The sequence below is a fragment of the Rana temporaria genome, chromosome 3 (genome assembly GCF_905171775.1).
Source record: "Rana temporaria chromosome 3, aRanTem1.1, whole genome shotgun sequence".
Classification (NCBI taxonomy): domain Eukaryota; kingdom Metazoa; phylum Chordata; class Amphibia; order Anura; family Ranidae; genus Rana; species Rana temporaria.
Genome location: NC_053491.1, coordinates 152,116,616 through 152,130,019, shown reverse-complemented (window position 1 = coordinate 152,130,019; position 13,404 = coordinate 152,116,616). Strand labels below are relative to the sequence as shown.

General features: G+C 40.8%; 1 protein-coding gene across 6 annotated transcripts in view; it reads left to right on the top strand.

The window, feature by feature from the left end:
- BRD1 (bromodomain containing 1) overlaps positions 1–13,404 on the top strand; it is a 104,390-nt gene that overhangs the window by 16,564 nt on the left and 74,422 nt on the right. For all 6 annotated transcript variants that reach the window (XM_040343650.1, XM_040343649.1, XM_040343648.1 and 3 more), the window contains exons 2-6: positions 446–1,819; positions 7,376–7,532; positions 9,474–9,605; positions 11,788–11,916; positions 12,060–12,372. In XM_040343650.1, the coding sequence (XP_040199584.1) occupies positions 456–1,819; positions 7,376–7,532; positions 9,474–9,605; positions 11,788–11,916; positions 12,060–12,372 (2,095 nt within the window). In that variant the 5' untranslated portion in view covers positions 446–455. The remainder of the gene's footprint in view (positions 1–445; positions 1,820–7,375; positions 7,533–9,473; positions 9,606–11,787; positions 11,917–12,059; positions 12,373–13,404) is intronic.

Sequence of the window (13,404 nt, the reverse complement as noted above, 5' to 3'; positions counted from 1 at the left end):
GCAGACCGCCATTACGGTCACTACCCTGTGGGTGGGGGGGTGTAGGTTTTTATCTAAAATCTTGCTCTGTAGCAGGGTACCTGGCAATAACCTATTCCACACTTCTGGGTGTGTAAAATAGTGTCTCCAGCTGCATACTGCTGCTGTTTCTTCCACTGATCCATACTTCGTTGCTGTGTCTTGTAGCGAGGAACATATTCTGGAGGCTCAGAACCTGGAATAAAAAAAATATATAAAAATATATATATATAATTAAAAACATGTTTTGCAGTGTTTAGTGATTTTATTACTGAAAATGAAGGGGGTATAGCCTTTAATTGGCCTAATACTTCATGAATGGATCCTTGAACAAGGTGTGTCTTAAGTTGACCTATAAAATGCTTTTATGAGCAGGTTTTTGTTTAAAGATTGTGAATATTGATGATGACATTTTTTTTTCTTTCAGCTCATCCAAAATGAGGCGAAAAGGACGTTGGCACAGGAATTCTGGGCCCAGGACATCTACTTCTCCCTGTAGTATTAAGCATTCTCCTACTCGAGAGACATTGACTTATGCCCAGGCACAGAGAATGGTTGAAATTGAAATAGAAGGCCGTTTGCACAGAATAAGTATTTTTGATCCTCTTGACATTATTTCTGAAGATGATCCCACTGCTCAAGAAATTAGTGAATGCAATAGCAATAAAGAAAACAGTGAGCAGCCACCCCAGGTTTGTTTACGGTCTAAAAGACAGAAAGCCAATAAGGCAAAAAAGAAAAGTGAAGTTCTTCCAACCACCCACGGACATGCTTCCACCAGCACTCTTCCAGAACCCAAAGTACGTGTCATAGAATGTAGTCCTCCTTCTGCTCCTAGTAGGCCTGCTACATATTACAAATTTCATGAAAAGTCTTCAGAGGAGCTGGATAAAGAGGTGGAGTATGATATGGATGAAGAAGATTATGCTTGGCTGGAAATAGTAAATGAGAAACGAAAAAGCGAAGGACTTTCTGTAGTGTCTCAAGACATATTTGAATTCCTTATGGACAGGTTTGAGAAGGAATCTTATAGTGAAAACCAAAAGCAGGGGGATCAGCAGTCATTAATTGATGAGGATGCCGTATGTTGCATATGCATGGATGGAGAATGTCAGAACAGTAATGTTATTTTGTTTTGTGACATGTGTAATTTAGCAGTACATCAAGAGTGTTATGGTGTGCCATACATACCAGAAGGACAGTGGCTCTGCAGGCATTGCCTTCAGTCACGTAGCACAGCTATTGACTGCGTGTTGTGCCCAAATAAGGGTGGTGCCTTTAAAAAGACTGATGATGACCGCTGGGGACATGTAGTTTGTGCTTTGTGGATCCCTGAAGTTGGATTTGCAAATACTATTTTTATTGAACCAATCGATGGTGTACGTAACATACCCCCAGCGAGATGGAAATTATCTTGCTACCTCTGCAAGCAAAAAGCTGTTGGTGCCTGCATTCAGTGCCATAAGGCTAACTGTTATACGGCTTTTCATGTAACGTGCGCTCAAAAGGCTGGATTGTACATGAAAATGGAGCCTGTGAAAGAAGTGACGGACAGTGGCACAACCTTTTCTGTAAAAAAGACAGCATATTGTGATGCCCATACTCCATCAGGGTGTGTCAGAAGGCCTCTAAACATATATGAGCTGCCAGAGTCTAAAAATGGCATTTGTAGAAAAGGGACTGATAAATCAGCTATGTCTACCTCTAAGGTTAGAAAAAAAGCAAAGAAAACAAAAAAATCATTGACTGAAACGTGTTCAGTAATACCAACAGTCAATATGCCTGATATTCCACCTCAAAGGTAAGATGGTAAATCTTAGCATGATAGTAAAACATTTTTATTATTCAAGATGTGATGCTTTATTACATTTTCCTAAGGTATTAAATTCTAATAGAAAGGAAATGGTTGGAGAAGGCTGGGAATGAAATAGTAGACTTTTTACCCCCTCTGTTTAGTTCCATCTCTATGATGTGCCTCCTCTAATTTGTTTCTTTTTACAATCTCTAATCGTATTATTTGATTCACCATGGCAGCAAAATATTAAGCGGGTGTAGGGAAAATGTTGGTAACTATGGTAGGTGTGTCATTGCTTAAATATTCACAATTTCCTTCATACGCAGATCTCCTTTCCTGAAAAATTGTATTTGCACTTTTAGAGGAATACACTAAATCTGCTATAGTCATCGGTACCCAAACCAGAGAACTAATGGCTGTGCAGCTTCCTCTGTGCTGATCAGTCGCTTGTCAAAATCCTTCCCTATCTGCATAGAAGAGCTTCAGGTCTCAGACAGAAATTCCTAATTATACAGGACACAGGAAAGTGTTAATAGATCCTGGTTTGCACCTCCAGGCGATTGGACACCCCTCGACCACTTCCCCCAATAACCCTACTCCACTTTTTTTTTAATTCTCATTGCTGTCGTCTAAATGCCTTTTTAATAGAAGCGTTGTATCTGAATTGGCGCAACCTTGGTAAACCTTCAGAGCCGTAACTGGACCCAAGTCTGTGGTGATGGCCTGTACGGTTTCTTTGGATGCTGGCTCCTGCATGGGTGCTCAATTTGGCACTTGGTACAATGTGTCTAGTCAGCCAATTTGGGCTATATACATTATTTGATCCCCTGTAGATTTTGTAAGTTTGCCCACTTCCAATGAAATGAAGGGTCTATAATTGTTGCCACAAGTGTATTTTTAAATGACGGAGACAGAATGTCAACCAAAAATCCAGAAAAAACATGATACAAATTTTATAAAATGAGTTGCAGTTCAGTGTGTAAAATATGTTTTTTGATTGGTGTACCAGGTTTGCACACATCTCAGGAGGGATTTTTGGTCCACTCTTCACAGATCTCTAAATCCTTAAGGTTTCTTGGCTGTCACTTGTCATCTCGAATTTTCAGCTCTTTATAAACTTTCTATTGGATTAAAGTGGATGTAAACTCATTCTTTCTAAACTACTGCCATAGTGCTGATCTATAAGGATATAGATGCCTCCTGCATGTATCCTCCTCACCTGTCAAATGTCTCCCCTCTTTCTGAGACCGGAAAAACTGCCGATTCTGTGGGTGGGTCTGCTATCTGGAGCCCAGTGGTTGGAGTTGTGTTGTCAGACTCCCCGCCCACCTCTACACTCCCCTTGTCAGCATACACTTTCTCCCGTGTATCTCTTAGGCCGGGTACTAACGAGCAAACATGTACGATGAAACCGGTCCGTCGGACCGTTTTCACCGTACATGTCTGCCAGAGGGCTTCTGTACGATGGCTGTACTAACCATCGTACAGAAGTCCGCGCGTAAACAATACGCGGGCCGTGGCGTCGCCGCCGCGGCGATGACACAGCGACGTGGGCGGGCCTGCCATTTAAATGCTTCCACGCATGCGTCAAACTCATTCGACGCATGCGAGGGACGGCGGGCGCTCGGACATGTACGGTAGGTCTGTACTGACGACCGTACATGTCCGAGCGGGCAGGATTCCAGCGGACGGTTTTAAAACACGTCCAGGAATATTTGTCTGCTGGGAAAAGGCCCGGCGGGCAAATGTTTGCTGGAAATCTGCCCGCTCGCGCCTACACACGACCAAACATGTATGCTGAAACTGATCCGCGGACCAGTTTCAGCATACATGTTTGGTCGTGTGTACGGGGCCTAACACTTGACTTCTGCTATGATCACTAACATCAGTCAAAACCCAGAAAAGTCACCACATGAATTCAGCATGCCCAATCATGCTGAGGTTTGCAGCAGCCAATCCTGGGAGAGCTGTATTAGAAAGGAGGGGATCTGAAGTACACGGCATGTTTTTCACAGGCTCCTGCATGAGATATGTAAATCTCCTGTCAGTTTTTATCTCACTCAAAAAAGATAAGAGGACTGCTCAGAGCTGGGTTAACTCTTCCTGGCAAGGCTGGGCACAGATGATATGAAATCCTAAGCTATACAAGGTGCAAGCCTTAATTAAAAAATAATTTGGGTTTACATCCAGCATGGACACTCACTAGGCCATTACTTTCTTGAGCCACTCCCTTTGTTGCCTTGGCGGTATGTTTTGGGTTTTTGTCATGCTGGAAGACCCATACACGAGCCATCTTTAGTGTTAGGAAAGAAGGTTCTCATCCAAGATTTTACAATAAATGGGCCCTGTCCATTGGCCCTCAATGCGGCAAAGTCCACCTGTACCTTTTAGCATGGAAATCGCCCCAAAGCACGTCAGCATTTTTCTTGCTCCAAACAAGGCGAATTAAATTATTGTCAAAGAGCTCATCTGACCATAGCACTTTTTCTCCCAATCCTTCTCTAAATCATTTTAGATGTTCATTGGGAAACTTCAGATGGGCATGTACACGTGCCTTCTTGAGGGGGGGCCTTGGAGGTGCTGTAGGATTTCGATCCATGACGGCGTATTGTGTTAATGGTTGGTTTGGGGACTGTGGTCCCAACTGCCTTGAGATCATTCACAATGTCCTCCCTGTGTAGTTCTGGGCTGATCCTAGTTTTCTAATGATCATCCTTACCTCATGAGGCTAAATCTTGTATGGCGGGCGGTTTGATGGTTTTAGTATTCCATTTGAGAATAATTGCTCCAACAGTTGTCTCCTTCTCACCAAGCTTCTTGATGATGGTCTTTTGTAGCCCATCCAGTCTTGTGCAGGTCTATGGTCTTGCCCCTGACATCCTCTTGACAGCTCTTTGGTGTTTCCCATGATGGTGAGGTTTGAATGATTCTGTGGACAGGTGTCTTTTATATACACAAAACAAGCTGTTGTTCAGAGCACCTTCCTAAATTGGCAGGACTAATCTGTGTGCGACGTGAGCACATACTGTAGCCAGTCTGTGGGAGACAGAATCATTGTTGGTTGGTGGGGAATCAAATACTTGCTGAACTGTAACTCAGTTTATAACCTTTGTATTGTGTGTTTTGTGGTTGATATTCTGTCTCTTTTAAAATGCGTGGAACTTGTTATGAGACTGATTTCCAAAAAGGCTCTAATATCCATTTACATGGCCATAATCTTGTGGCTAAAAGCCTGAACTGAAGCTGCCTGTAAAAAGTGCCTAACACATATGCCATTTCAAGGAAGGCCTCTCTGCCTGTCCGCTTATGACAGTGCCTACCCCCTCAACTCCTGCTGCTCAAATAACTTTCACATCTTCTTCATACCATCCCCTCTGTGTTTTAATCCTGTGTGCCTCTGTGTGAGTGATTTATAAAAAGCCTGATATAACTAATTGCTAGGGTTGTCCAGATACCGATACTAGTATCGGTATCGGGACCGATACCGAGTATTTGCGGGAGTACTTGTACTCGCGCAAATGCTCCCGATGCCTAAATAGAATACTTTTTTTGTATTTATCAACATGTTCTATGAAAATTCTTTGAGTTTTTTACTACTGCGTGACAAGCAAATAAAACATTTTTATTCATTTTTACTCATTTTTATTCTTTTATAATGTCTTGAGTTAGAGTTCTTCATAATTCTAAAGAAAATATCCTTAGTCTGTATTGTGGTTTGAAAACTGTCACATGACATTTTAAAAAAGTATCGGTATTCGGTATCGGCGAGTACATGAAAAAAAAGTATCGGTACTTGTACTCGGTCCTAAAAAAGTGGTATCGGGACAACCCTAATTTCACAGCTTTTCTTGGCGATCACGTTATTGCCTGGTGCCCTCTCCTCCCTCCCCTCTCCCGAGTGACGTCAGCGGGGGAATCTGCCCCGCCCGCTGCATCTGTCAGATGGGGAGAGAAGAAAGACAGCTGATCATGTGATTGCTGAGAAGAGCTCTGAAAGGTATAGCAGGCTTTTTTTATTTATTTTTATGACTCACGCACACAGGGGCACACAGGATTGGAACACCAAGGGCGCGGTATAAAGATGTTGGTGTCCTAACAACCACTTTAAGGTACAATTGAGCGATCTGGCAATGCGTATTACACACACTGACAGGTAACATTTGTTTTACACTTTAAAATTTATAAAAATATGTTTATGGGGTTTGGACTTTAAGGTAAGTGAGTTATTTCATTTTTTTTTTTTAACGGACTAGAATCGCTTTGCTAAGTTTCTAACTGTAAAAATGGTTATCTTTCACTGGAGCTTTGCAGCATGCTCAATCTATCTTTGAACCCCAGTCCCCTTCTTTATTAAAAAAAAAGTGTATTTTGACTTTTTCAGCCAAATTAGGATAACCTCTTTGTTACATGTTCCTATTCACATAGCAAAAGTTAAAACATTTTTACATACGTACATTTCAGCTCTCTGTACAAATTTGGCAATGCCGAATCTGAACTCCTGTAGGAGTGACGTCATCCTGGCAGGGATGATCGCTGGAGCTGAGGTGAGTAGTATTCCGCTTTCAGGAGGGATTTTTAGGTTACTGTTTACAATAGTTTGTCCTGTCTGTAGTGTGCTGGCAGGCCTCATAATCAGATTTCAATGCCGTCTGTCCTCACAAAGGATAAAAGATTTTAGGGCTATGGTTCTTCACTGTATGTTAATAAGAGGAAACCTAATCTGTCTGCACTTTTGTCAGTGAAGACAGATTGCGTTTTATTTCATTTTCAAATGTCTGAGTAGCTTGTAGTCTGCGTCTAAAGCCTAGACCAGGGATATGCAAATAGCGGACCTCCAGATGTTGCAAAACTACAATTCCCATCATGCCTCTGCCTCTGGGTGTCATGCTTGTGGCTGTCAGTCTTGCTATGCCTCATGGGACTTGTAGTTCTGCAACAGCTGGAGGTCCGCTAATTGCATATCCCTGGCCTAGACTATTGGGGGGGAAAAAACTTGACAGCTCGGAGCCGCTGTACTAACACTCTGATGTTAGTACAGCGATTTCCCCTGCTGTGCTATTATGCGCTAACAGGGGGACCGGCTGCCATACAGATGGGCTTGAATGTTGCCTGACATTTGACCTGTGTGTACTAGGCTTTAGACCTTCTCCAAAAAAACACCTAGAAAGGTAATAAATCCTTTTATTTTTTTCCCAAAGAGATATGCTGCGTGAATAGGAACGCATAACAAACTGCAGATTTTTTTGCAAATTTGACTGTAAGATAACGGTTACTGCTTGTAGGTCTGCAGTATGTGATTTAAAACTGTATTTTAGAACACTGAAGTGCTTTTTAATGCAGAGGCTCTGCTATGAAAACCTCACACTGAACTTTAAATTTTTTTTTTTCCTTGGTTTAACAAGTACAAACACGTATAAGTATAAAACATGAGTGCCTTAAAAAATAAAAAATGTCATAATGCAACAGAAGTATTTTATTTAAAGTCGCATGTTAATTGTTAAGCAACATTTATTGCATTTTTGCCGGATCTAAAATGTTTAAGGATGTTTATGTTTTGTTCAGAATAAACAAAATCTCAAACCAGGTGTCAATCCAGCGGAAGAAGCAATTCATTGAGAGAGTTCATGGTTATTGGCTTCTGAAGCGACTCTCAAGAAATGGCATTCCCTTACTCAGACGGCTTCAGTCTAGTTTGCAGTCCCAGAAAAACATTCAACAGGTAAAGTTGGTGATCATGAATATTGTACACACAAGGCTCTGTGAAAATGCTGTTTTTGTTTTGTATTACTGATACTTTTTCTCAAGTGCTCGTTGATGGCAATTATCAATACCAATACCTAATTTTTCCTTTTGAATGCATTTTTTTTTCTTTTTACGGTTAGTGATTGTAAGCCGTCATGGCGTGGTGTGTGTGGTGTGTTTTTTTTTTTTCCCCATGCCTAAGCCTATTTCTGACGTGTTGCTTACAAGTTAAAATCTATATATACTTGCTTACAAGTTAAAATCTATATATAATTTTTAGCAGAGAATCTAGAGAATAAAATGGCACTTGTTGCAATATTTTATGTCACACGGTATTTGTGCAGCCATCTTTCATACGCAATTTTTTGGGAGAAAGACACTTTCATGAATAATAAAAAAAAAAAAAGTAAACAGTAAAGTTCAATTTTTTTTTTTTTTTTGTATAATGTGAAAGATATTACGAGGAGTAAATGGATACCAAACGTGTCACGCTTTTGAAAGTGCGCACACTCGTGGAATGGCGACAAACTACAGTACCTAAAAAATCTCCATAGGCGGCCGCGACACTGTAATTTTTTTTTTTTACAGTTATTAGGTTAGAGGAGGTCTAGTGCTAGAATTATTGCTCTCGGACGATCGTGGCGATACCTCACATTTGATTTGAACACCATTTACATATGCGGGCGCTTTTTTTTTTTTTTTTTTTTTTTTTTTATTGTAAACATCACTTTGTGACAGTAGTAGGTGGTGACAGTTAATCTTTATGGAGGGATCAGGATCTAAAAGACTCCAAATTCCCTCTTTGCACTTCAAAGTATTCAGATCGCCAAAAACTGCGATTCTGAATACTGTTTTTTAAACCGGCGCCATTGACAGCCAAGTAAACCGGAAGTGACTTCTATTCCATGTTTACATACAGGAGACTGCAACAAAGCCATTTCCGGCTTTGTGCCAGTCTGTCTCTAGCTGCCAAAAGTGGCAGATTGGGTCTTCCAGAGGGACGAGGGGCCCGGTAAGAGCGGCGGGAGGGGAAGGGAATATCAGCTGCAGGCATCATCCCGTTATAATCCCTTAAAGCCGAGGCCGCATATATGCGTACGCTCGGCACTAAGGGGTTAAAATAACAAATGTCTCATACTTTCCTCCACTGTGCAGCTAGTTTTTGCAGTGTAGCCCTGATCATCCTCTTCTGAGGTCCCTCAGGGGCTCTCGCAGCTCCTCCTCCCATCAGATAGCCCTATTTACAACCCCTTTAACTCTGGTGCGATTTGACAGTTCAAAACCACATTGCAAGTCGCACACCATTTGCAATTTGCATTGACTTTTGTTAAATTAAGCCACGCTTAAATAAGAGGTGCAAATGCCACTGATCTGCGACTTTGAAATCGCACTGAAGTAGCAACTTCAAAAAGCACTGATCTGTGGCGTGTAAATTGTACTACTTCAGCGTCATTTCAAAGCTGCAGATTGGTGCGATTTGGATCTGTGCTGCGACTTCATTTAACAGAAGTCAATGCAAAGTGCAATGAAATTGCAAAAAATTATCGTTTTTGTTATTGGAGAATTTGCATGAGTGCAAGTCCTTGTGCAATTTCTTAGTATCGGCGCAATGCTAGAATAAAGCATTGAGATGTATTTACTTTGAATGTAATGAACTAGGATTTCATCTCCTTTTATTCTCATTGCACAGGATTCTAATAGAATGTTTTTCTCCTGCCATAAAAACTTGGGCTGTTCTGTACACAGTGATATAATTGACCCTTGTGCAAACTGTTCTTTCTATACATTTTTGAAGATTGCTTACAGAATGTCTGTCCTATTTTAAATACGCTGTTATGTGGCACCATAAACAATGTTTTGATGTGCTTGAAAAATTTATTTTGATTTTGATTTTTTTTTTTTTTTTAACTCTTTTCAGCGAGAAGATGATGAAGAAGTTCAGAACTTGAAAAGGAAATTAAAATACTGGCAACGGTTAAGACATGACCTTGAGAGAGCTAGGTTATTAATTGAACTTATCCGAAAACGGGAAAAGTTAAAACGTGAACAGGTAGCACTACTTGTACTTTTAATTTTTGATATGTAATTTTATTCAGTACAGAGAATAGAATGGATGGGACTTTCAAGGCACCACACAGAAGCCGAAAATGAAGTGTAAAATAAAATTAGTTTTTTAGATTTTCTGTCCCATCAACTATTTGTTTTGTATCATACTTGATGAACTGGAACCTTTTTGATGTATGGTATTGACACATTTTATTTTATTACTTCATTAGAATTGAGTTTTCTATTTTAGATAGATGTTTATTACCAGACCCTTTTTTTTATAGCATGGTCAAAGTATATGGCCTCATGCATACAGCTTAAAAAACACTACTTATACAGGCATTGATTCTTCTTTTTTTTTTTTCTTTTCTTTTCTTCCTCCTCCTGTAAAAGCACCTTTTTATGTAAGCCTATAGAGTTGATTTACTAACTGCTGCTAACTTTGGCTTGTTCAATTGAGTTTTGACTACAAAAACAAAACTGGAAGCTGATTGGTTTCTATGCAGAGCTTTCCCAGATTTTGCGCTCCCCTGTGTGTCCTTGCACAGGTAGGCATTTAGAAGAGGAGTGTTTTACTGGCAGAAAACACAAAACCCCACCAAAGGCGCTGCTTTGAGAGGAGCAGATGAATATCCGACATGTAAAAGCGTATGCGCCTAAACGCATGTGCAAATTGCGGCCTTTACCGCATTTTTCTGTCTCGAGTTTTTGGGTGTTTAGAAGAGCTTTTACAGACGCCCTGTGTGTCAGACCTTAGGAAAGCTGAGAAATAAAACATAGCAACACTGTATCTGCTTAACGTAAAACTAAAGGCAAAACCTTTTTTTTTCCTTTTCGATAAAGTAGCGGAAGGTTCCTCTGAGTTTGAGATCACCGTGAGGCGGAGTAAACTGGCAGGAGCATGCAGGATTAGCGTACTCGGCACAGCTGTATTGACCACAATTCACGCAAATAAGCGGCCTCTGCGCCAAGGACCCGGTGCCGAGAGGCCGCGTATTTGCGTGTGGCTGGCGCCAAGGGGTTCATCTTCTGGACATTAACCGGTTAAGGACCGGCTCCTGTACATTTACGTCGGCAGAATGACACGGCTGGGCAAAGTAACGTATATGTCACTTTGAAATTCCTGCCGTAAGCTCCGTGGCCGCGGACTCTGTTTGCTGGTGTCCCGCGATCGGGCAAAGAGCTGCAGAACGGGGGGAGAGGCAAGTGTAAACAAGCATCTCCCCGGTCTGCCTAGTGACACTGTCACTGATCGTTGCTCCTCCCGATGAGATGGGAGCATACGATCAGTGAGGTGTCTCTCGTAGCCATGCCCCCTAACAGCTAGAATCACTCCCTAGGACATGCTTAACCCCTTCATTGCCACCTAGTGATTAACCCCTTCACTGCCAGTGTCATTTTCACAGTAATCGGTGCATATTTATAGCACTGGTCCCAAAATTTGTCAAAAGTGCCCGATGAGTCGCAGTCACAATAAATTACTAGTAAAAAAACAAATTAAAATGCCATAAATCTATCCCCTGTTTTGTAGACGCTATAACTTTTGCGCAAACCAATCAATATACGCTTATTGCGTTTTTTTTTGTATCAAAAATATGTAGAGTACATATTGGCCTAAACTGTGGAAACTTTATTTTTTTATTTTTTTTATAGTTTTTTTTGGGGGCATATTATAGCAAAAGGTAAAAAATATTGAATTTTTTTCAAAATTGTCGCTCTATTTTTGTTTGTAGCGCAAACAATAAACCAAAGAGGTGATCAAATACCACAAAAAGAAAGCTATATTTGTGGGAAAAAAAAGGACATAATTTTTGTTTGGGAGCCACGTCGCACGACCGCGCATTTGTCAGTTAAAGCGCCGCAGTGCTGAATCGCAAAAAGTGCTCTGGTCTTTGGCCAGCAAAATGGTCCGGGGCTTAAGTGGTTAAAGTGCAGTTTATTTTTTACACTCTAAACTGCCTTTTTGTAATTAAAACCAAACATTTATGTACAGTATGACGTTCTTTGCTGTTGCTGCAGATCATTTACTAGACAGCTTTTTCTGTAATCTTCTATATTTTTTATATATAAAAAGAAGTGTACACTATATACACTTGAAGTGCATTGCATGTTTGTCAACTACACACACACACACACACACACACACACACACATATATATATATATAAACATTTTTTTTTTTTTAGGTTAAGGTTGAGCAGGTTGCTATGGAGCTTCAACTGACACCACTGACAGTAATCCTGCGGACGGTTCTGGAACAATTGCAGGAAAAGGATTCTGCCCATATATTTTCTCAACCTGTGAATCTTTCTGAGGTAAGGGCCAACCGTGTTTCTACAACTGATGACTTCAGAAAACTGATACAATCAACCCTTTTTTCTTTAAGATTTCAATGATAACACATCTTTGCTACATTCAATTTTTTTATTATAATTAGGATTGGTTTATTTTTTAATAGGTTCCTGATTACATGGACCACATAAAACATCCCATGGATTTCTCCACAATGAAGAAACAGTTAGAAGATCAGAGATACCGTAATTTAAATGAATTTGAAGAGGACTTCAACCTTATCATTGAAAACTGTTTGAAGTACAATGCCAAGGACACATTTTTTTACAGAGCTGCTGTTCGGTTGCGAGATCAGGGAGGAGCATTATTAAGGCAAGCAAGGCGAGATGCTAATGCTATTGGCTTTGATGAAGAAACAGGGATGCATTTACCAGAGCAACCAAAAAATGAATCTCCCCTGCAATTTTCCTGGGAGGATGGTAAGTTAATTTTAATACGTTACCCTGAAAAGGGTAATGAAGGCTGAAAGGAACCAATTGTTGGCTTTGACATAAATGCATAAAACGTGATGTTAACTAGATATGATTTAGGGTTGAACTTTTCCCACTTTTATATAAATGCCTGTACTCACTGTCAGACATCGAAGTCTTGAGGGGGGTTAACTTGCTTTCAGCAACTCTTCAGCACTGATCATTATAGCAGTGTTAAGCCTCGTACACATGCACGGTTTTCTCTGCAAGAAAACTGCTGGCAGAGCTATCTTGCCGAGTATACCAAGCGTGTGTACGCGACTTTGAGGTTTCTTGTCAAGAAAACTGCCCAGAATCTAGACGAGAAAAATTGAGAACCTGTGCTCTATTTTCTCGTCGTGATTCTTGGAAGTGTTTTCCTGCCGAGAAACCAGAGCGTGTGTATACTTGCCTCTCCACATGGAAACCCGCACATGCTCGTAATGACTTTGACGCATGCGCGGTAGCTTCCAAGGCATAGGTAGGGTGAAGCAAAATGGCGGCGACGGCAAGCTCATCATAGTCGATGACGTCACCGCGCTTGTGCCATTCAAAAGAATGGCGGTTCTTTTGAATGGTGTGTCTGTACACTCGGCCGGCAAGAGATTCTTGCCAGGAATCTCGTCAGGAAAAACGATGTTTTTTTCCTGACGAGAATCTGGGCCGTGTGTACAGGGCTTTAGTGTTAAAATTTATGGCTGAAATGAACTGTCAAATGCTGAAAACCCATTGGTGACCAGTAGAATTCTAATGGTACCCTGTGTTTTTTTATGCATTTTACACCATTCTAGTACAAGAAAAATGCAGCATGTTCTGTCCTCCCCGGCTGTATTGCCGGTGCTCAGTAAAACTGTACATTGTAAATAAGTCCAGGCGGTGGCAAACACTTCATTGGACTTAAACCTCATTGTAAACAGCACATTTTAAATAGTCATGTAGTTCTTATCAAATTTAGCAATGGTCAGAATGTGTTTTTTTTTTTTTTTTTTTTTGTGTGGAAGT